Genomic DNA, 23,063 nt, shown 5'->3' with positions numbered 1-23,063 from the left:
TACAAAAAAAAAAAAAAATCACTAGCATTCTTATACACCAGCAACAGCCAAACCAGGAACCAAATCAAAACTCAATTCCATTCACAATCACCACACACACACACACACTAGAAATACAGCTCTAGTATTACAAATACACACTAGAAATACCCTCCCTAGAAATACAGCTAACCAGGAAGGTGAAAGATCTCTACAAGAATTATATAACACTGCTCAGAGAAATTAGAGATGATACAAACAAATGGGAAAACATTTCATGCTCATAGATGAAAAAATTGCCCAAAGCAATTTATGGATTCAATGCTATTCCTATCAAACCACTGATGATATTCTTCACAGAAATATAAAAACTATTTCAAAGTTTATATAGAACCAAAAAAGAATCCCAAATGGCCAAGACAATTCTAAGCAAAAAGAACAAAGTTGGAAACATCACACTACCAAACTTCAAACTACACTACAGGACTATAGTAACCAAAACAGCATGGTACTGGTATAAAAAAAAAAAAAGACACATAGGCCAATGAAACAGAATAGAGAATCTAGAAATAAGGCCACATACCTATGATCATCTGATCTTCAACAAAGCTGACAAAAACAAGCAATGGAGAAAGGACTTCCTATTCAATAAATGTTGCTGGGATAACTGGCTAGCCATATGCAGAAGATTGAAACTGGATCTCTTCCTTACACTATATACAAAATCAACTCAGGATGAATTAAAGACTTAAATGAAAACCCAAAACTATAAAAACCCTGGAAGACAACCTAGGTAATACCATTTTGAACGTAAGAACTGGCAAAGATATTATGACAAAGACGCCAAAAACAATTGCAACAAAAGCAAAAATTGACAAATGGGATCTAATTAAACCAAAAAGCTTCTGCATGGCAAAAGAAACTATCAACAAGAGTAAACAGCCTACAGAATAGGAGAAAATATTTGCAAACTATACACGTGACAAAGGTCTACTATCCCGCATCTATAAGAAACTTAAGGCCGGGTGTGGTGGCAGGTGCCTGTAGTCCCAGCTACTTGGGAGGCTGAGGCAGGAGAATGGCGTGAACCCGGGAGGCAAAGCTTGTAGTGAGCCAAGATTGTGCAACTGCACTCCAGCCTGAGAGACCGAGCGAGACTCCATCTAAAAAGTAAATAAATAAATAAATAAATAAAATAAAGAAACTTAAGCAAATTTCCAAGAAAAAAACCAAGCAACTTTATTTTGTTTTGTTTGATTTTGTTTTTTGAGATGGAGTCTCGCTCTGTTGCCCAGGCTGGAGTGCTATGGCACACAATCTCGGCTCACTGCAACCTCTGCCTCCTGGGGTCAAGCAATTCTCCTGTCTCAGCCTCCTGAGTAGCTGGGATTACAGGCAGCCACCTGTAATGCACCACCAAGCCAGGCCATTATTTTTTTGTATTTTTTTTAGTAGAAACGGGGTTTTGCCATGTTGGCCAGGCTGGTCTTGAACTTCTGACCTCAGGTGATCTGCTGGCCTCGGCCTCCCAAAGTGCTGGGATTACAGGCCTGAGCCACCGCACCCGGCCATAAAACAACAATATTCCAAAGTGAGCAAAGGGCGTGAACAAACACTTTTCAAATGAAGACAAACATGAGGCCAACCAGCATATGAAAAAAAGCTTGGACAGGTGCGGTGGCTCACGCCTGTAATCCCAGCACTTTGGGAGGCCGAGGTGGGTGGATCACCTGAGGTTGGTAGTTCAGGACCAGCCTGGCTAGCATGGTGAAACGTCCCCATCTCTACTAAAAATACAAAAATTAGCTGAGTGTGGTGATGCATGTCTGTGATCCCAGCTACTCGGGAGGGTGAGGCAGGAGAATTGCTTGAACCCAGGAGGCAGAGGTTGCAGTGAGCCAAGATCGCACCACTGCGCTTCAGCCTGAGTGAGACAGAGCGAGACTCTGTCTCAAAAAAAAAAAAAAAAAAAGATAAGGAAAAAGAAAAGAAAAGCTCAATATTACTGATCATTAAAGAAATGCAAATCAAAACCATGATGAGATACCATATCACATCAGTCAGAATGGCTATTGTTAAAAAATAAAAGAATAACAGATGGTGGCGAGGTTGTGGAGAAAAAGGAATGCTTATGCACCCTTGGCAGGAGTGTAAATTAGTTCAACCATTGTGGGAGACAGTGTGGTGATTTCTCAAAGATATCAATACAGAAATACCATTCCACCCAGCAGTCCCATTACTGGGTATATACCCAAAGGAATATAAATTGTTCTGTTATTAAGACACAGGCACATATATGCTTATTGCAGCACTATTCACAATAACAAATAATAATAATAAAGACTCCAGGAGGCGTCCCTGGGAGCCTTTCTCCAGCCTCATAGCCCACCTTGCATCCAAGTGACAGCATGTAGCTTTCCTTTTGTGAGGGGAGCCCGTGGGATTCACTCCCTTTTCCTATTTCCTCCGGGGTGAAGCCTCGTGTGTCAAGACAATGTGGGGTCAGGGACTATCTGGGTGACCCTGGCGAGCCTCTCCCCACGGAGTTCTAGGGGCCATCAGGGCAAGGGGAGTACGCCCAGGGCGGTCGCCCCCAGGGGTGTTTGGATACAGGCCAGAAGCAGGCTGCTTTGTGATGGTTGGGGGAGGTAATGAGACTCCCCCGCCAAGGCTCCCTTGGGCACTGGGAAGATGGGACATCTGGAACCGCCTCCTGCCTGGACCAGATGATGCCCAGAGCCACTCCCTTGGGTCCTCACCCCTCCTTCCAGGCAGTGGGGACGTGGGTTTCCAGGGGAATCCAGGCCTTTAGGGAGAGTGGGAATCTGACTTTGATCTTACAGCTCCGCATTTTTCCTGCACATTTGCTGATTAGTTTATGCCTGTCAGGGGCCTCAGAGCCAGTGCTAAGTCCCAGGGTCTTAGGGTAGGAAAGATGATTCCTCAGATTTCCTGCAGGCATTCGAGCATGGTGGAAGGATCAGTGGAGCCTCCGGTGAAACTTGGCAGATTGAGCACTTCATTTATTTTCACTCTCACAGGATCCTTCCAAAAGATTATCACAAATAAATAGAGAATTCTGAAACCTACAAAGAAAAATACAGCAAAAGAGCAATGAATCAGTTTCAAAGCCTAGGCGGAGAGGCTGTAGGATGACTGACAGCAGCCGCCTGTGGGACTGGAGAGCAGACGGTTTGGTGGAAACAGCGCCCAGTCGGAACTTGAGGAGAAGCAAAGGGACTGAGCCAGCAGAGCCGGCCCCAGACCCCCGCCCCAGCCTGGGGGAGCTGCAGGTGTGTTCTGGGAACACACTGTTCTGTCCCTTCTATTTTTCTCATCATATAAACTCTGGTTCTAGAAACAACTGACCTGCAGCCAACTGGCCGGAGCAGCATGTGGTAACGGGGCTGGGCTATTTACAGCCCATTGTGACTGCTTACAGCCATACTTACAGGCTGTACCGTGGCCACTCCCACCACGGTGCTCAGCTGTGACGTCAAAATAAGGCAGAGCCGGCCGGGTGAGGTGGGGCAGGGGGACGGGAGCTGTACACACGCGTGCTGGGGGCTCAGGGACTCAATACTGTCCGGGGCCGGGGCTGTAAACATGACTGGGGCGGCCCCTGTGCCATGGGGAGGAAGCCCACAGGGAAAGTGTCATTCTCATCACATCACACCAAGGGTATCTGCTATTAACATGGCTCATCACTTTTTAAAAATTTTAAGATTCAGTGGGTACATGTGCAGGCTTGTTACGTGGATAAACTGTGTGGTGCTGAGGTTTGGGCTTCTAGTGAACCTGTCACTCAAATAGTGAACACAGTACCCAACAGGTGGTTGTCCAGCCCTTCCCCTGCTCCTGCTCTCCACACTTTTTGAGTCCCCAGTCACATTTTTTTTTTTTTTTTGAGACGGAGTCTCTGTTGCCTAGGCTGGAGTATGGTGGCATGATCTCAATGCCCTGCAACCTCCACTTCCCGGGTTCAAGTGATTCTCCTGCCTCAGCCTCCTGAGTAGCTAGGACTATAGGCACACACCACCACACTCAGCTAATTTTTGTATTTTTATTTTATTTTATTTTATTTATTTATTTATTTATTTATTTTTGAGACAGAGTCTCGCTCTGTCACCCAGGCAAGAGTGCAGTGGTGCGATCTCGGCTCACTGCAAGCTCTGCCTCCCGGGTTCACACCATTCTCCTGCCTCAGCCTCCCAAGTAACTGGGACTACAAGTGCCTGCCACTATGCCTGGCTAATTTTTTGTATTTTTTAGTAGAGACGGGGTTTCACCGTGTTAGCTAGGATGGTCTCAATCTCCTGACCTAGTGATCTGCCTGCCTTGGCCTCCCAAAGTGCTGGGACTACAGGCGTGAGCCATGGCGCCTGGCCCCATAATTTCTTTATCCAATCCACCCTTGATGGGCACCTGGGTTCATTCATGTCTTTGCTACTGGGGATAGTGCTGGGCTTACCACTGCGGATGCTGACCTTAACCACCTGGTGGGGCTGGTGCTCGTTAGGTGTCCCTGCTCTGCAGTGGCTCCTCCCCACTTCCACACTGCACTCTTTGAAAGGAAGCCATTGACCACAGCTCCCACTTCAGAAGTGGGCAGTTACACACTCTCTCTGTAAGAGTGGGGTAGGTACATAACTTCTTTGGAATTCTCCTGCACAGAATATTTGTCCTTCATTAATTTCTTTATTCAGTCATTTATTTATGTTCATATCAATATTGGCTCATGGATGTTGATCGTATACTCTGGGTCATAATCCAATACTACTTGATGTATTGTGGTGCTCAGATTGTTCCAGTTTTGACTCTTTTAATTGACCCCCACATCTCTTTGACATAGCCCTATCACAGGGGGTTAGTTGGGTTGTTTTGGTTTGTTGACTTGTTTTACCATTTTCTGACTTTCTGATGCTCCAGGTGCATCTCGAGTATTTTGTGGCCCAGTGCTAGAAGTAACCATTCTCCAAGGATCTCTGGTTCCTTTCCCTGGAGAATGGTATTAGAAACCAAGATCTAGGTGCTGGTGCGCTCATTGCTACTGGGGCATTGCTGCTTCTAGGCCTTCTCAGTGGACAGAGCACAAAAATCTATGTGTGGATGCTCATCCATGTGTATACACGTGAGGGTTAATTTTGTCATTTTGGCTAGGCTATGGTGCCAGGTTGTTCGGCCAAACATTACTCTAGCTGTTGCTGTGATCGTATTTTCTGTATGTGATTAGCATTTTAATCAGGATACTTTGAGTAAGGAGATTACTCTTCATAATATGTGGGGGAGGGAGGGCCTCATGCAATCAAAGAGCAAAAATTGAAGTTTCCTGAAGAAGCAGCAGTTTGCCTCAAGACTGCATCATAGAAACCCTGAGGGTTTCCAGCCTACAAACTTCAGACTCAAGACTACAACTTGGCAGGGTGCTGTGGCTCACGCCTGTAATTCCAGCACTTTGGAGGCCAAGGCGAGTGGATTACAAGGTCAGGAGATGGAGACCATCCTGGCTAGCACAGTGAAACCCTGTCTCTACTAAAAATACAAAAAAATCAGCCAGGCGTGGTGGTGGGCGCCTGTAGTCCCAGCTACTAGGGAGGCTGAGGCAGGAGAATGGCGTGAACCTGGGAGACGGAGGTTGTAGTGAGCCAAGACTGCGCCACTGCACTCCAGCCTGGGCAACAGAACGACATTCTGTCTCAAAAAAAAAAAAAAAAAAAAAGACTACAACTCTCCTCTGAATTTCCAGCCTGCAGGCCTACTCTATGTAATTCAGGTTTGCCAGCCCCCACAATCACAAGATGTGATACACACACACACACACACACACACAATCTATATTTATGTCTGTGTCCATCTCCAAAGAAGATATACACAGTAAGCACACGAAAAGATGCTGAATATCATTAGTCATCACGGCATTGCAAATCCAGGTCATAAGGAGGTACCACTTCCCATTCACTAGGATGGCTGGAACCACACACTGGGGTAACAACAATGGGTCACAAGGATGTGGTGAAATCCAAGCCCTCTCGCTGCTGGTGGGAACGGACGTTGGTGCAGCTGCTTTGGAAAACAGCGTGGCAGTCCTTCCGACAGCCAGCAGAATTGCCACGCGGCCCAACAGTTCCACCTAAGAGAAGTGAAATGCTTTCACACAAAAGTTGGTACATGGTCGTTCATTAGCATCACCATTCACAGTCTTCAAAAAGTGGAAAGTACCAAAATATCCATCAACTGAGGGTGTTTATTTGGGAGGTGTTTTCAGGAGGCAGGAGGTGAGAGAGGAGGCAAGGAAAGCACAGGGCCTGGGGAGCACTCAGCAGCAGCTGGTGAGCCTACCCCGCCCGGCACTCCACCCGGTGCTCCGCGCCGCCATCAGTGGAGTGCCCATGGAGACGTGAGATGAAACCTTGAGCAGCCGAGCACAGAGTCGGCACTCTGGAAAGGGCAGTCGCTGTGGTCATCATCGAGTGCCTGTGAGGATAGGACATCTACAGAGCCCCCGGCCAGCTCTAAAGCATTCAGAGCACACAGGGAGCCTGGGGTGTCTTCCCTTCCACTTCCTCACTGCTCTAGCCTGCCCTGCCCTCCTGCCCACCTCGCCAGCAGCTGCACTGAGCCATTGTGAGTCTCATGGCAGGTCTTGGAGCTGTGTGTGTGTGTGTGTGTGTGTGTGTGTGAGAGAGAGAGAGAGAGAGAGACAGAGACAGAGACAGAGATGGAGATGGAGACACAGAGCATGTGGGAGCTCATTTCTCCTTGGCTCCAGATGGCGGACGAGGACAAGCAAGATCACACAGGATCCAGGTTCTTTGGCACAACTGAGCCCTACTGCCCATCGTCCCACCCTCAGCCTTGGCCTGTCCGCAGCTTACTGCTGCCCCAAACTCCAGGCTTCCAAGCACTTACTGGAACCATTTTTTCTCACATAGCCGTCCAACTCTTAGTCAGGCCTTAGCAAGGCTCTGTGCACCCCCAGTCAATCAGACAGTCAGTTTCCCCAGCCAGCGGGGAGTCTCTGGTTTGCCAAGACTCAGAGGCTGGTGGAAGCCAGACTGGGGAGGGGGTGGCTCTCCTGGCTGAGGAGGGGAGAGAGATGGGGCAGGCTCTCTTAGAAGAGGAGGCCAGAGGCTCTGACGGTTAAGGGAGCCAGCCGTGCCAGGACTGGGCACAGCGTGTTCTTAGCACAGGCGGTTGCAAGCGCAGAGCCCTGAGGGTGAAAGGCAGAGCTGCGGTGGGGCTTAGAGGAGAACAAAGGCTGGAGAGAAGTGGGGAAGGGTGGCCAGGGGCCCAGTCGGACCAGGCCTCATGGACTCTGGTGGCCACTTCAGATTCTATTTTGGCTGCAGGTTTTAATCCCAACAGCAGTGTGACCTGGTCGCACTTGAGAAACATGGGCAGCTGCCGTGACAAGCACAAGTTGAAGCGGATGGATGTTAGGGGGCTTTGCTGTGGCAGGAGTGGGCATGATGATGGCATGGGCTGGGCATGGTGGGAAGGCTAGAGAGAAGCGGGAAGAGTGGGTGCGTGAAGTGACCTCACCTGCCCAGGACTCACTGAAGTCACGGCGGGTGCGTGAAGAGGAACGAAATCTAGGGACTCCCGGGTCTCTGGCCTGCGTCTCCCGGGTCTCTGGCCTGTGTCTCCCGGGTCTCCAGCAGGTAGCGGGGATGTCAGTGCCGGCATGGGGTCGGCATGGGGTTGGCCGTGGATAACGTGGGAGGGGCTTGGTGGACCCCTTGCTAGGTGGGGCGGGGGCTCTGGCCCTCCTGTGCATCGCTTTTTGTACATCACGGTGTGGGCGGTGCTGTCCTGGGGCAATGTGGATCCGTTACTCATTACAGCACGGCACCATTGCTATTTTCTTGTTTATTTGCTTAATTATTGTATATCCCCCAAATAGAATGAATGGCTTGCTGAAGTATCCCTTGTGCCTAGAACAACACTGGCACAGGGCAGCGGCTCGATAGGTATTTGCTGAACGGATGGATAAAAGGATGGATGGTGGACAGGTGGATGGTGGATGGATGGCCGAATGGTGGATGGATGGTGGATGGATGGTGGATGGATGGATGGATGGATGGTGGATGGATGGATGGCTCTGACAGGGGAATAGGAAGTTTGACAAGTTGCTTCAGAGCCCAGAGAAGTTGGGGGAGAGCGGAGCTAGGAGCAGCAGCCCTGCCATCCTTCCCTCCCTGAACCACCTGACCCTCACAGCCCATCCCAAATGGGCAAGGGGTTCAGGCATCCAGGGAGACGCACAGCCGCTGCCACGCCAGGGCTCAACGGTCTAGTCTCCTGCCCAGCGTGCCGTTTCTCCTGCCTACACCACCACTCTCCCTCCTATCCCAGGGCACAGGGGCCTCCCCTGGGATCTGACCCCTCACCTCCGACATGGTCTCCAGAGGGCCGGAAGGAGTGCCTGGGACCTTTTGCACAGCCTCCAAGGAAGAAGCAGCCAGGAGGCATCATAGAACTGAGGTTTTGCAGAGGCAGGACAGCTGCCAGCACCCAGGGCCCCGCCCAAGGTGACGAGGAGGTGCTGCAGCCAAGAGGGTTCCCCTGTGGGTTCACTGCTGCTGCCCGCCGCCGGGATCTGGGATGGCGAGACCGCTGGGGACACTTAGCTTAGCTGGGACAGTGTCTCAGGAAGCAGGAAACAGTTGGATCTGCAGAGTGGTGGCTGTGGAAAGTCAACACACAAGGGAAGTCCCCATCAATGTGTCACGAGAGGTCCTGTGTCCAGCCACAGCTTTCAGAACCAAAGGCTTCTGCAGGTGCCCCAGGCCAGGGCTGCTCTGACCCTCCCATTCCTTTCCCTCCAACCCCCTCCAATGTACAAAACGTAGCGCCTGCAGGTGTGCTCAGAAGAGGAACTCCGCAGAGTGCAGCCAAGTCTCTGACATGGGAGAGAGGGAGAGGATCCCCTCTAGACGCCTGGCCTGGGCTCGCATGATCTTGTCCTGGTATGTCCCAGTGTCCAGCAGGAACTTCTTGGGTCCAAGACAAATCTCCAGCTTCTGGCTCCCTGCGTGGCACTAGGTAGGTGCGTGATAAATATTCGCAGGATTCTGTAGAATCAGAATTCCAGTTGTGCTATCTGAGGAGTCCGACAGAAAAGCAGAAGAGGTTGTACCAGTGGAGGGAAGGTGGCCTTGGGGTCTGAACAGTTCAGCCACTGCTGCTCAGGCAGGTAGTTTCACCCGGGTCAGTTTTGTCTTCAGGAGATGGGCGAGGTGACCTGACTTCCTCCACCAAGGGCGCCTATCCCTTCCCTGCAACTGGAGAGCTGATGTGCTCAGGAACTGGCTGTCACCACCCCACCCCCTCTTCACCTTGCCAGCACTTAGGCCTCAGGCCCTGGTTCTTGGGGTGTCTTGTGTCCTCCTTACCCTACGGCAACATGGGCCCATCACACTGCAGAAAATGTTGGATTCTCCCAGAGGTAACCTGTCTACTAGACAAAATACAGTGACTACCTATGTCCCATTCAGAGGAACAAAGACGCCAGGTCTCAGGCGACTCAGGAGTCCTGCAACCAAATTTGATTGTCTCTAAGCCCCAAAGCCTTCAGCCATTTAGCTTCCTAGCCATATACAGATACTGAAAACCTCCCCAAACACACACAGTCATTCTCTCCCCAACCTCCCCGACACCCACACACCTGGGCAATGGCCACTCTGTGCATCGGACCCCTACCCCTCCTCCACCTTGGGTTGCTTGTTGGGTGCCATGACAGCAGTAAGGCGCGCCCTGGGCATCCAGATGCTGGCTGTGAGGGGCTGAATTGAGGGGCAGGCTGGAGGGAGGGGTGATCTCGGTGAGGTGGGAACTTGGAAGACTTCCAGGCTAATTTTGCCCAAATTCAAAAGAGGAGTCTCAGAGAGCCTCTTGAGTTCAGCTTCTTCTTCCAGCTAATAAGCGAGGGTGTGGGTGCTCCAGTTTCGGGGGAGAGGTTCAGATAATTTCAACAAAACCTGGAAAAAGGAGCCATTGTAATGCTCACCCAGCACAGTCTCAGAGCAGGCAGAGCCCCTGCTGTGAGGCCAGCATTGGAGAGCCCTGGGCCTCCTGCAGTAGCGCCTCTCTGGGGAGCGGGGCGAGTGGTTCCGGGAGGGTAGTTCTCAGGGTCCAGGGCACGTGCCACCCCGAGCCGCAGCCCCTTCTCCCACTTCAAGCCCAGGGTCCCAGTGCTGGGATTCCCTGACCGAATGGCACCCATCCAGCTATTCCCGGAGTCCATCTTGCCCAGGGCAGGCCAAGCCTTGAGTCTCAGGGAGCCAAGTGGGGGCACCATTTGCGGAGGTGGGCGGTGTAGAGCGCTCCAGGCCTTGCGAGTGGCGTCTCCCTCTCCTGGGGAGCCCAGCTGGGTAGAGACGCGGAGCAGGCAGTGTGCCGGGCTTTTCACTTGTCCTCTGGCCGATCTTGGAGGCCAGGCGCCCGTTTCTGGAAGAAAAACCAAAGCTGGACTGGGAAGGACTCTTGTGGAGACCCGGACGTCAGGCGTGGCCCGCTGGGGAAGCAGCTCCCCGGGGACCCAGGAGGCGCCGACCGGGTTGAGCCGGGCTGGCTCCGACCCAAGAGAGCTCATCTCACAACGAGCAGGTCCCTTTGCATCACGCGGGGCTGCCAGGCGCAGCTTTCACTGGGCCGACGGTGCGGGGATGGGCCAGAGTCCTGGGCTCATAAATGCCTGGAGCACACAGCAAGGCGCTGCCCTCGGCTCCGTGAAGGTGAGGGGGTAAAGCCGGCCCGGAGTCCCCTGGGGTGCAGGAGGGACCCCGCGGGTTGCAGCGGACCCTCGACGGAACGTTCCAGGCAGGCGAAATCTCGCACAGAATGTGCCCTATTGAAGGCTCTGCTTTGTCCTTGTTAAACTTGCGTCTGGCAGCGCGACTGCCGCGGCTCCGAAGCAAGATTAGAGTTTCCGCTCGCAGGGGCGCGCCCGGGGACCGCGCCTCCCCGCCGGGTCTCAGCGCCCTGGCCCAGGGCTCGTCTTCAGTGGTGAGGGGCGCCCAGGTCGCTGCATCCCCTGGAGCGCACTGTGCGCCCGGCCAAGCCACCCGGAGCTCCCGCCCCGCACACCCACTCGAGCTCCAAGTCCTTCCTTTCCTAAACTGGAAGTTGGATGCTGCTGGGAAGGCCCCTTCCTGAAAGACCAGGGATTGCGATTTCCCAGCACAAAGTCGAATTCATGACTTCACCTTCAACCGGGCTGCATTCTCCCCTTGGCGAGAATGGGATGGAGCGAGGGTGGAGCTGCTGGAAGGACACTCGTGTTATTCTTTTAATCGCGAAGGGGCAACCACTTCTAACCCTCCGCCAGTTTTAAGCTTTAAGAGTCTCTCCTCGGCCGAACGCGGCGGCTCAAGCCTGTAATCCCAGCACTTTGGGAGGCCGAGGCGGGCGGATCACGAGGTCAGGAGATCGAGACCATCCTGGCTAATACGGTGAAACCCGGTTTCTACTGAAAACACAAAAAATTAGCTGGGCGTGGTGGCGGGCGCCAGTGGTCCCAGCTACTCGGGAGGCTGAGGCAGGAGAATGGCGTGAACCCGGGAGGCGGAGCTTGCAGTGAGTTGAGATCGCACCATTGCACTCCAGCCTGGGCAACAGAGCCTGACTCCATCTGAAAAAAAAAAAAAAAAAAAAGGCTGTCTCCTCTACTGAGAAGGGAAGAAGACAGGGGAGTCCGTCGGTGCGCACTCCCCCGTCGCCCAGGCTGAGTGGCTGGGGCGCCAGTCTGCAGTGTTACGCCCCAAAGCTTCCAGCCTTTTCAGTCCAGGGTACCGCAGGCGCCAGAACTCCGGCGGGTGGGCGGCGAGAAGGGCTCTCTAGTGCGCGCCCCTGCGTTTCCTTAGCCCTCTCCCCTCCCCCGCAGGAGGCCAGAGGGTCGGGCTGCAGGAGAGGAGGTTGGCGAGGACTAGCGAATGTAGAATGGAAGGGCGCAGAGAGCTTGACTTCCCGCCTTATGCGCTTTCCAGGCCAGCTCAGGGGCCAGTGTGGGGAGGGCGAGGGAGACCCCAGGTCTGCGCCACCGCGGGCGTGAGCCTGAAAAGCTGCTGGGAGAACCCCCTCCAAAATAGAGTGTCCGGAAGAGATTGTAACACCTATGGAAATTTAATGAATTGATGAAGGGACCAATTCGATTCCGTGTGGGAATGTTAGTTTATTTAATAGCTGGTATAGTTGTCCATCTAGAAGAAACTCAGTCCTCTGGTTTTCGGTATACACAAAATTGGTTCTGGATTTATTATAGGTTTTTTGTTTTGCTTTGCTTTTGGTCAAATCGTTAAAGAAGTATTGGGGACGTTTTTCTAGGCTTTATTATTATTATTATTATTAATTATTAGGTGAGACAACATCCTATACTTTTTGGCAAGCTAATCAGGCAGTATCTCTTACCATTTTAAATGCACATAACCTTTAACACAGCAATCCTAACTTGGGACAGCTATCCCACAAAAATACAACCAACTGGGTAAGAGGAAACTGTAGGGGAAACTGTTTTGACAGAAACTGGCATTAAGGCCCTCCTTTCCAGTTTTGATTCTATGGAGTCTCTGAGGCCTTCCTGGCCTTTGGGCTATTTTACAACATTGTAGCTGATTGCAATGCAAAAATAGCCCTGGCCCCTAGACATGTACGTGAATTCTGTTCCGTGGAGCTGGAGTTGACTACCCTCTCCAACTGCCCAAGAGGCCAGTTTTGTGTCCATTCACACGTTCACTTTGCTATTCATCTGTAAAAGTGTCTGTTCTTTGGATTGTCCTTAGTTTAAACATCTTCTTCACTGCCTCATTAATAATGAATTAAGATATTTATACACAATTATTTTGCATCTCTGAGTCATGATTTTACCTTAAAAAAATCCTTTAGCAATACAACTGCAGAGGCACAAAACAAAACACTAAACTCTGACTTGAATGGTAGAGGAATGGCTGAGAGGCCCATGAACTGCCAGTTAGCAATGAAAACAATAAAATCTGTATGATCCACTTGCAAGATGTCCATAGGTTGTTAGTTTTTTTTTGTTTTTTTTTTTGTTTGTTTTTTTTTTTTGAGACGGAGTCTCGCTCTGTCGCCCAGGCTGGAGGGGTTGTTAGTTTTAAAAAGACGTTAACGGGTTCATATATATGGCAGGATCCCATTTTTATTTTTGTTTTTGAAGATGGAGTCTGGCTCTGACGCCAGGCTGGAGTGCAGCCGCGAGATCTTGGCTCACTGCAACCTCCACCTCCTGGGTTCAAGCGATTCTTCTGCCCCAGCCTCCCGAGTAGCTGCGACTGCAGGTGTTTGCCACCACGCCCAGTATTTTTAGTAGAGACGGGCTTTCACTGTGTTGGCCAGGAGGGTCTCGATCTCCTGACCTTGTGATCTGCCTGCCTCAGTCTCCCAAAGTACTGGGATTACAGGTGTGAGCCACCCGTGCCTGGCAGGATCCCATCTTTAATTTTTAAAAGGAAAAAGCCATTAGCCTGGGCTAGTATAACAAACACAAGCCACCTAGACAGCACTGAGTACCTCCGGGTTCAGCTCCTGTGTTACACTGTGCTTTCCACTTCTAAAACGTGCTGTCATTTGTGTGCATGTCTTCCAAGTTTACTTACTATGTATGCATTGGTGGAGGCCAAAGGAACTCTATCTCGGATGAGAAGCTGGTCATTCTGTTTGGATGCTAAGCCACCAAGTGGACTCCTGATTAACCCCGTTCTGGGAATGTCTCCCAGATTGTTCCTTGTGTAAGAGTGGGTAAGCAGATACTCACCGTAAATCTGCACTTAGGACTAAGTCGTACCCATTCCCTCTGAAGCACGGGTGCCCCTCCCCTCTAGTATAGAATCCCTGGGTCTTGAGGGGTTAGACACCATCTTCTCTGGCCACAGCCCAGGACATAGATGTGGCTTCTGCTGTCAGGCCCTGTTCAATGTTTTTTGTTTTTGAGATGGAGTCTCGCTCTGTCACCCAGGCTGGAATGGACTGGTGCGATCTCAGCTCACTGCAACCTCTGCCTCCCAGATTCAAGCGATTCTCCTGGCTCAGCCTCCTGAGTAGCTGGGATTACAGGTGTGTGCCACCATGTCTGGCTAATTTTTGTATTTTTAGTAGAGACGGGGTTTCACCATGTTGGTCAGGCTGGTCTCGAACTCCTGACCTTGTGATCTGCCCACGTCAGCCTCCCAAAGTGCTGGGATAACAGATGAGCCACAGTGCCTGGCCTCAATGTTTCTTTTTAAGAAACTGAATTGGTCAGCCTCTTTCTTTGGCCTCTTAGCTTCCTTGGACTTTGGAGTGGATTTGCACAGGCCTGTCCACTGCGAATCAGCGCTCTAACATATACCATGCAGAAGTAAACATATAATCATTTTTAAACTTTTACATAATGTTTATTTTGCACATTTAAACACTTTATAAAAGGATATGATATATTGAAGTTGTTTTTTAAAGAAAAATTCTGGTCAGGCGCAGTGGCTCATGCCTGCAATTCCAGCACTTTGAGAGGCTGAGGTGGGTGGATCATTTGAGGTCAGGAGTTCAAGACTAACCTGGCCAACATGGTGAAACCCTGTCTCTACTAAAAAAAAAATAAAAATAAAAATAAAAAATACAAAAAGTAGCCGGGTTTGGTAGCATGCACCTGTAGTCCCAGCTGCTCTGGAGGCTGAGACAAGAGAATTGCTTGAACCTGGGAGGCGGAGGTTGCAGTGAGCCAAGATCTCACCACTGCACTCCAGCCTGGGAGACAGAGCAAGACTCAGTCTCAAAAAAAAAAAAAAAAAAAAAAAGATTTGTTTTTTTTTAAAATTCCTGAAGGACATAAGAGAAGTCTGGAAGAAACGACAAGACACACCTTGTGTTTGGATAAGAAAATTAAACATTTTAAAGGTATCGATAATTCTTACATTTTCAATCATTAAAACACTGTGGTGCTGAACTAGAATAGAGAAACTGATGAAAAAGAATGAGGAGTCCACAGCCGTCCCATATATATATATATATATATATATATATACACACACACACACATATATATAAAAATAAGAACTCAATATATGAAAAATTATGATTTTACACATCAGTAGGGTGAAGTTTGACTATTAAGTAAATGACATTGGAATAACTAATTAGCTGATTGAGGGAAACTGCAAGACTATTTTGCTGCACAGAGCAAAATAAATTTCAGGTGATTCAAGGCATAACATTTTGATCCAAATAATAAAGAAAACAGATCAAACCACTAAAACCAGATTTCTCACCTGGGGCTCTTCATCTGAACCACATAACACAGAAAATGAACTGAGTGACTGATTTCTAAAACATCTACCAGTTCTACAAAATTGGTGTCATTCTAGATGTTTAAGACAGAATTTAATGCCTTACATACAACAGGTGTAGGAAATCAGTGTTAATTCTCTCAGGAAACTGTCACTGAGAAAGGCTAAAAGACAAATAACCACCTGTCAAAAATAGTTGCAACATGTGGCCCGGCATGGTGGCTCATATCTGTAGCCCCAGCACTTTGGGAGGCCGAGGCCAGTGGATTGCTTGAGCTCACAAGTTCCAGACCAGCCTGGCCCACACAGTGAAACCCCCTAAAAATACAAAAATTAGCCGGGCATGGCAGTGTGCATCTGTAGCCCCAGCTACTTGAGAGACTGAGGCAGGAGAATCGCTTGAACCTGGGAGGCAGAGCTTGCAGTGAGCTGAGATGGTGCCACTGCACTCCAGCCTGGACGACAAAGCGAGACTATGTCTCAAAAAAAAAAAAAAAAAAAAAGTTGCAACATGTATGAATAGGAATTCATATCCCTAATCCACAAAGCACTCAGACGCTAATAAAAGATGACTATATCAATATACAAATACACAACGCAGAGGCAATGCAGAAAAGAAAAATAGGCCAGGCGCGGTGGCTCATGCCTGTAATCCCAGCATTTTGGGAGGCCAAGATGGGCAGATCACAAGGTCAGGAGATTGAGACCATCCTGGCAAACACGGTGAAACCCCGTCTCTACTAAAAATACAAAAAATTAGCCGGGTGTGGTGGCAGGCGCCTGTAGTCCCAGCTACTCGGAAGGCTGAGGCAGGAGAATGGCGTGAACCTGGGAGGCGGAACTTGCAGTGAGCCGAGATCGCACCACTGTACTCCAGTCTGGGCAACAGAGCGAGACTCCGTCTCAAAAAAAAGAAAAATGTAAATTGCCAATAAACATGAAACTGTTTTAACTCTCACTAGCAATTAATGAACATTTTAAAATAAGCAACTCTTAGAAGACATCACTCTCAGTTAACAAATTGTCAAAAATGGTACAGGTTAACAAGGAGGTACTGAAACCAATACCAGGTTCTTTTGCTGGAATTCAAACCAGTGTAATTTTTCTAGAAGGCAGTCTGGCCCAAGGACATAATTAGGTAGGAGTGCAAGTGTGTAATACAGGGGTTGTGACTCCAGACTTCTTAATAATATATATTAAAAGACTACACACGACTTGAGTATCCATCACTAAAGGCTTGTTTAAAGATTATTCTATGGGATGGGTGTGGTAGCTCATGCCTTTAATCCCGTCACTTTGGAAGGTCGAGGCAGATGGATCACCTGAGGTCAGGAGTTCGAGACCAGCCTGGCCAACGTGGTGAAACCCCAGCTCTCCTAAAAATACAAAAATTAGATGAGGCCGGGTGCAGTGGGTCACGCCTGTAATCCCAGCACTTTGGGAGGCCGAGGCAGGCGGATCACCTGAGGTCAGGAGTTCAAGACTGGCCTGATGAATATGGTGAAACTCCATCTCTACTGAAAATAGAAAAATTAGCAGGCCTTGGTGGTGGGTGCCTGTAGTCTCAGCTACTTGGGAGGCTGAGAGAGGAGAATCACTTTGAACCCGGGAGGCGGAGGTTGCTGTGAGCTGAGATCACACCAGCCTGGGTGACAGAGGGAGATTCCGTCTCAAAAAAAAAAAAAATTATGTAGGCATGGTGGTGCATGCCTATAATCTCCCAGGTACTCGGTTGGCTGAGGCAGGAGAATTGCTTGAACCTGGGAAGTGGAGGCTGCAATGAGCTGAGATCACACCGTTGCACTCCAGCCTGGGTGACAAGAGCAAGACTAAGTCTCAAGAAAAAAAAAAAAATTATTCTGTGAAGTGCTGTGAGCACAAGAATGCCAGCTGACAGCCGCCACTGCTGCCATCACCACCCACCTCCCTCCACAGGCTTCATTCTTCACTCCTTCCAGCTGCCTCCCCATCCCTTGTCCCCAACCTCTGCCCTGCTTCTGCAGAAGGTAACACTGCTGAGGGTTGGGGAGCAGGGCTGCAGGCACAGGGAAACTTCCTTCCCACTAAATGGGTAGCAAAGATGGGACAGGGAAGAGGAGTTGGAAGAGAGGAGAGGGATGAAAGAAGGAGGGGAAAAAAACCGAAGAATAAAAATCTTATCTAGAGGCACATGAAAAAATAAAAATTAAAAAAGAAAAATAGGCCTGGCATGGTGGCTCACACCTGAAATCCTAGCACTTTATGAGGCTGAGGCAGGTGGATCATTCGAGGTCAGGAGTTCGAGACCAGCCTAGACAACACGGTGAAACGCCATCTCTACTAAAAATACAAAAAATTAGCCAGGTGTGGTGGCACACCCTGTAATCCCAGCTACCCGGGAGGGTGAGGCAGGAGAATCATTTGAACACGGGAGGCAGAGGTTGCAGTGAGCTGAGATCACGCCATTGCCTTCCAGCCTGGGCAACAAGAGCAAAACTCCATCTCAAAAAAAAAAAATTAAAAATTAAAAAAGTAGTCTTCTATGAACCTGCCAATGAGAGAGGTAAGTCTACATGTAAATCAGTGAATTATGAGTAAAATAAGTGCATAATAAGCAATATGATACAAAAATTGTACCATGAACTAGGCTCCATGCTGTTTCTTTTGAGAGGGTTCAGACCAAGGCATTTCCCAGACAAGGCAGGTCCCTTCCTGGGAATGGCCCCTTATCAGCCTCAGACGGTTTGGTGTTAGAAAAGTTTGCCCTAAATCAAATGGCTTCTTCTCCATCAGAAACCACATATGTTAAAATGTGCCGCTGATTTAAAAGTTAGTTGAAGGCAGATGTTGAAGCCTTCTACAGGCAAAACTAATCAAATGTTATTTATGTATTTTTTGTAAGACATTGAAGAGCATTCCTTGATGTTCAGATTTGCACAGATTTGTTGGAAGTGGGATAGACTAGAGTTAAGGGAACCTATGCAGACAGTCAGTCAGAAAATACGGGGTCAGAAAAAGCCAAGTCTCTGCTGGAATGGAAAGGAGAAGACACTCCCAAGAGATATTTCAGCTGGGCGCGGCAGCTCACGCCTGTAATCCCAGCACTTTGGGAGGCTGAGGCGGGCAGATCACGAGGTCAGGAGATCGAGACCATCCTGGCTAACAGTGAAACCCCATCTCTACTAAAAATACAAAAACAAAATTAGCTGGGCGTGGTGGCGGGCGCCTGTAGTCCCAGCTACTCAGGAGGCTGAGGCGGGAGAATGGTGTGAACCCAGGAGGTGGAGTTTGCAGTGAGCCAGAATCGCGCCACTGGACTCCAGCCTGGGTGACTCCGTTTCAGAAAAAAAAAAAAAAAAAAAAAAAAATCCTAGGACAGAATAAACAAAAGTGAGTGACTGATTGGGATGGCGGGGTGGGCAGTGGGGAAGGGATGTATAGGTAGACTCTAAATCAGAAGCCTTACTGAAATCAGCCAGAAAGAGCGGGGATCTTCTTCAGCTGTGATCTCAGTTAATGAAGGCCCTCACGTCTGAGCCCTTCAATCATCTCCACTCACCAGCAACTGTCTCCATCAATGTCACCCTTCAGCAGGCAGCTCCACGGAGGCCTCTTTGCCTGTCTCTTCCAGCAGCTCACCTCCCCAGATTTCCTCCACTCATCACCGCAGTGAGAATTCACCACGATCTCCCACTTTTAAATTTCCAATTGCTGAGCCGACCCTCACCATACTTCTGCTTCGCCCATAGAAGGAAAGGAAGCCACCCCAATTTCTTGTTTTGTCACGAGGGCGACAGGCTGGGGATCACCTTAGTGGTACTTGTTTGACCTCAGTTCCAGGACTTGGATGGCTCAAGGCTGAGGGGGAGCATGGGAGGGGGTGGGGGGCAGGGCAGATGGCCAGCAGGGGTTGGGTGCAAGGTGGGGTACCAGTCCTCAGACTGGTGTGGCAAAGCAAAGGCGCCTCCTGTGGAGGGCTGGGAGGGGAGGGCGTGGCTGTAGGGGTGAGGGAAGCAGGTCACTGGTGGCGGTGGTGGCGCGTAGGAGTAGGGGCAAGCAGAGGACTCTGGCAAGAAGCTGGAAAAGGCGGCAGGAGACAGATGGGCCAGGGGCTGAAGCAGTGAGCGCTCTTGCTTCCGTTGCTTAGCTCTGCGGTTCTGGAACCAGACCTGAGAAGGGGGAGCAAACACATCAGAGCCCACACCTGACATTGGTGCTGACACCCTACTCCAACGACAAGAGGTGCAGGGACAGGGAGCAGGCCTCTCCAGCATGGCCAGAGGAAGTAAAACCCTTCCACAAGGTTGGCTGAGCCTGGTCTGCTGCCAAAGGAACCCACAGACTTATCCCCAACCTGCATCCACCTGTGCCCTTTTCCACCACTCTGGGCGAATAAGAAATGTCAACTTCCAACAAGGAGATAAATATGGTGACAGTGACATTTCCCTTCCCCAGAGAATGGGAAATTTCCCCTACAGTTAAGTTTAACAATGAAGACTGTAGATAAATGTAATTGCTATAGACAAGCTTGAATTTAGGGTAGGGTTTATTAAAGCTAACCAACTCTGGGGTTAGGGTTGAGGGAGCGTCTGGCTCATTGAGTTTCAAGGCTATTATTAGGGACAAGGTTCCGAATGTGTGTGAACAGTTAGGATAGAACTTCCATTGGAATTGGCATCACTATATATATGTGTATATATATATATTTTTTTTTTTTTTTGAGACAGAGTTTCGCTCTTGTTCGGCTGGAGTGAAATGGCGTGATCTTGGCTCACTGCACCCTCTGCCTCCCGCATTCAAGCGATTCTCCTGCCTCAGCCTCCCGAGTAGCTGGGATTAATTATAGCCATCTGCCACTATGCCGAGCTTATTTTTTTGTATTTTTAGCAGAGATGGGGCTTCACCATGTTAACCAGGCTGGTCTCGAACCCTTGACCTCATGTGATCCACCCACCTTGGCCTCCCAAAGTGCTGGGATTACAGACATGAGCCATTGCGCCCAGTCAGAATTGGCATCACTATTAAAAATTGAGGGTAGGTGTTGAAATTCAAGTTAGATTAGCATATAGCTAGGGTTAAACTCAAGTGATATGATAGTCTCGATGCAGACGCTCTGATGCTGGTGGTCTGATGAGGCCTGTGTCTGGTGACTGTTTAGGTTAGGGTTACAATGCCTAACATTCTAGGATAGCACCAAAGAAACCTGCATTTCTTCCCTGAGAGAGGAGGGATCCTGGAGCATCACCTGGATTCGGGCCTCGCTGAGGCCGGTGTCCCGGGCAAGACTCTCCCGGGCCCAGATGTCGGGGTACTGGTTCCTCCCAAAGGCTGACTCCAGCTGTTCCAACTGCACTGGGCTGAAGGTGGTGCGATGGCGGCGCCGGGAGTGCGGGCGGCCCCTCTGTCCTCCTTGCGGGGAGAACCTTGGTCTCCCGACTCCTGCACCAGGGAGCCTCCTGCAGGGTGGAGCACTCGAGTCTGAGAAGGGAGAGAAGCGAGAGGTGGCTTCTGAGGAGGACGCTCCTCAGTGCTGGACCACATGTGCCTGTCCCCGGATTCCGCTCAGTGCTTCCTGTGCTGCTCCAATCTTTTTTTTTTTCTTTCTTTCTTTCTTTTTTTGAGACAGAGTCTTGCTGTCTCCCAGACTGGAGTGCAGTGGTGTGATCGCAGCTCACTGCAGCCTCGAACCTCTGGGCTCCAGTGATCCTACGGCCTTAGCCTCCTGAGTAGCTGGGACTATAGGTGCGTACCAACACACCCAGCCAATTAAAAAAAAAAAAATTAGAGATAGGGTCTTGCTATGTTGCCCAGGCTGGTCTCAAACTCCTGGCCTCAAGCAATCCTCCCATGTCAGCCTCTTAAAGTGCTGGGATTACAGGACTGAGCCACTGCCCCCAGCCCTGCCCCACCAGGAATCTTTTAGCTGCCCATAGCCTGGTTCCTGCACCCTGCTCAGCCTCGGCCCCTGGTTGCCTCTGAGTCTCTGACACCAGGCTGTGCTGTCTACGCAGGGCACACCCTCAGACTCATTCCTGGCCCTGGCACTCGTGCACTGTCTACCTGGCCACTCTACCGTCTGCCCGCTTCCTACTGCACCGCCAGACACACACCCCTCCATGGACATTCACCTCTCTGGACACACACAACCGCCTAGGGCTCACCCTGCGGGTCTGCTGTGTGCACCTGCACCCTAACCACCATCCCAGTGGTCTAGGGAAGACCCAGTGCTTGTACCCTGCTGCGAGGCTCAGGTTCAACCTGCGCCTTCTTCAAACTGCTGCCATCTCCTGCACCCCTCACCTGGGAAGATGAGCACCCCCCTCTTCCGCTCAGACACACCTTTCCCTACTTACTTTTCATCTTCTCCCTACCCCTGCCCTGGCCCAGCCACCAGCCTGCAGGAACTTGAGCTCGTGGGAAAGGCTTGCCTCTCCTCCCCACAGGCTCCCTAAGCCCCCACACTAATTAGTCTGAGAGCTGCTGGGGAGGAGAGAACAGGGAGGGAAAGGACACACCTGGAAGGCGCCCACCAAGAAAAGATGTTTGGAGCTGAGGCACCGTCCCCATGGGGGCCCAAGGGTGTGGACCCTCCTAGAGCTCACTGTCCGCCATGGGGACACACACGGAGCCTGCTCTCCCACCCGGGACCCAAAGCCCTGGCCCCTCCACCTGCCTTCATCAGAGAAGGCAGTGCCTTGGGCTGACCAACGCTGAGGTCAGGAGTGAGGGGACAGAGGTAACTGTCTCACATCCCCACCGCGATGTGAGCTGTTCAGCGGCCCCCACCTGCCAAGGGCTTGGTTCCCCAGTCTGTAAAGCCGAGGGGTGCTCCAGTCCCTTACTTTCGAAGGTTCCCACAGTTTTAACATGCTGGGATTGTGTTTTTAGTTTCTCCTCCTAACCTTCTTCATAGAGTCTATGCTTTCAGCCTCACACCCGCTACCTCCTCAGGGACCCCCGCACACCGGGACAGTCACTCACCCACCATGGTGGTCAGGGTCCCAGCGGCCGGGTGTCTCTCCGGCAAGAGGCTGCTGCCGACTTGTCCCTTCTTTGGCTTCTCGGCCTGGCGCCTCCTTTCTGCTTCCATGGCTCGCCACGGGGACCAAGTGTCCCTGAATCTGTGACTCAAGATTTCTCTGCTTCCGCAGCTCCTCTCCACACCTGTTCTCTCCCCTTCTCCCCCTGCGAGTGCCACCCTCTGGGTCTCTGTCTGAATGTGTGTAGGTGCAGGTAGCTATCGCCGACTTTTCACTGTCTTTACCTTTTTTCTAATTGTTTCCTAATTCCCCCTTCCTTGGCTTGAGTGTCATCTCATTCTCCTGTCTCGGCCGCACCTGTTGCTCTGTTTCTGACTCTACTTTTCTCTGCCTGGCCCTTCTCTCCACCGGGATGCCGTTCTCTTCTGTCAGCTGCCTACTTTCCCATTCCACTCCCCAGTCTTGGAGGAGTGACCTCCTCCTCGCCCCTGCGGGCCCCTCCAATCACACGGTCGCCAGAGCCCCCTTGCTCAGGGAGGATCACAAGCCGGATGAGGGAAGGTGTTCTGTCGGAGGGTCCAGGGACTGGGGCCAAGGGCTCGTATTCCCAGAGGACGGGATTCTTTTGTCCTATTAAATCCCCTCCTGGGAGCAGGCAGGGGGAGGAGGAGAAAATGCATTCCTCCTGAGACCCCCTCCTCACAACCCCACTGTGGGGAGAGGAACAAAGAGCTGGGGAAAGGGACCCAGGAGTGGAGCCTGCCTGGCATCTCAGCATGGGGGTGACACCCAAGGACCTGTTTCCGGGAAACTAAAAAAGGAGAAGTCACAAGTGCACGCCAGCCCC

At 50.6% G+C, this 23,063-nt stretch overlaps 1 protein-coding gene across 1 annotated transcript; it reads right to left on the bottom strand.

The window, feature by feature from the left end:
- Positions 1–18,596: 18,596 nt before the first annotated feature.
- PROP1 (PROP paired-like homeobox 1) lies at positions 18,597–22,632 on the bottom strand. The gene is made up of 3 exons (XM_025389298.1): positions 22,218–22,632; positions 20,482–20,714; positions 18,597–19,405 (listed from the first exon to the last, which is right to left on the bottom strand). The coding sequence occupies exons 1-3, from the start codon at positions 22,324–22,326 to the stop codon at positions 19,067–19,069; spliced, it is 681 nt and encodes a 226-aa protein (XP_025245083.1). The 5' UTR covers positions 22,327–22,632; the 3' UTR covers positions 18,597–19,066.
- Between the last annotated feature and the right edge of the window lie 431 nt (positions 22,633–23,063).

Source organism: Theropithecus gelada, chromosome 6 (assembly GCF_003255815.1).
Source record: "Theropithecus gelada isolate Dixy chromosome 6, Tgel_1.0, whole genome shotgun sequence".
Taxonomy (NCBI): domain Eukaryota; kingdom Metazoa; phylum Chordata; class Mammalia; order Primates; family Cercopithecidae; genus Theropithecus; species Theropithecus gelada.
The sequence above is the reverse complement of the archived record's forward strand: the minus strand, read 5'-3'. Positions and strand labels throughout refer to the sequence as shown.

Bases quoted from the DNA above. Each gene is read 5' to 3' on its own strand.
- PROP1 (XM_025389298.1), bottom strand. From the start codon at position 22,326: ATGGAAGCAGAAAGGAGGCGCCAGGCCGAGAAGCCAAAGAAGGGACAA. The intron at 20,715-22,217 runs GTGAGTGACTGT...CTCCCTTCTCAG, and splicing joins GACCCTGACCACCATGGTGG to ACTCGAGTGCTCCACCCTGC. The intron at 19,406-20,481 runs GTGATGCTCCAG...CCCCCTTCTCAG, and splicing joins TCAGCGAGGCCCGAATCCAG to GTCTGGTTCCAGAACCGCAG.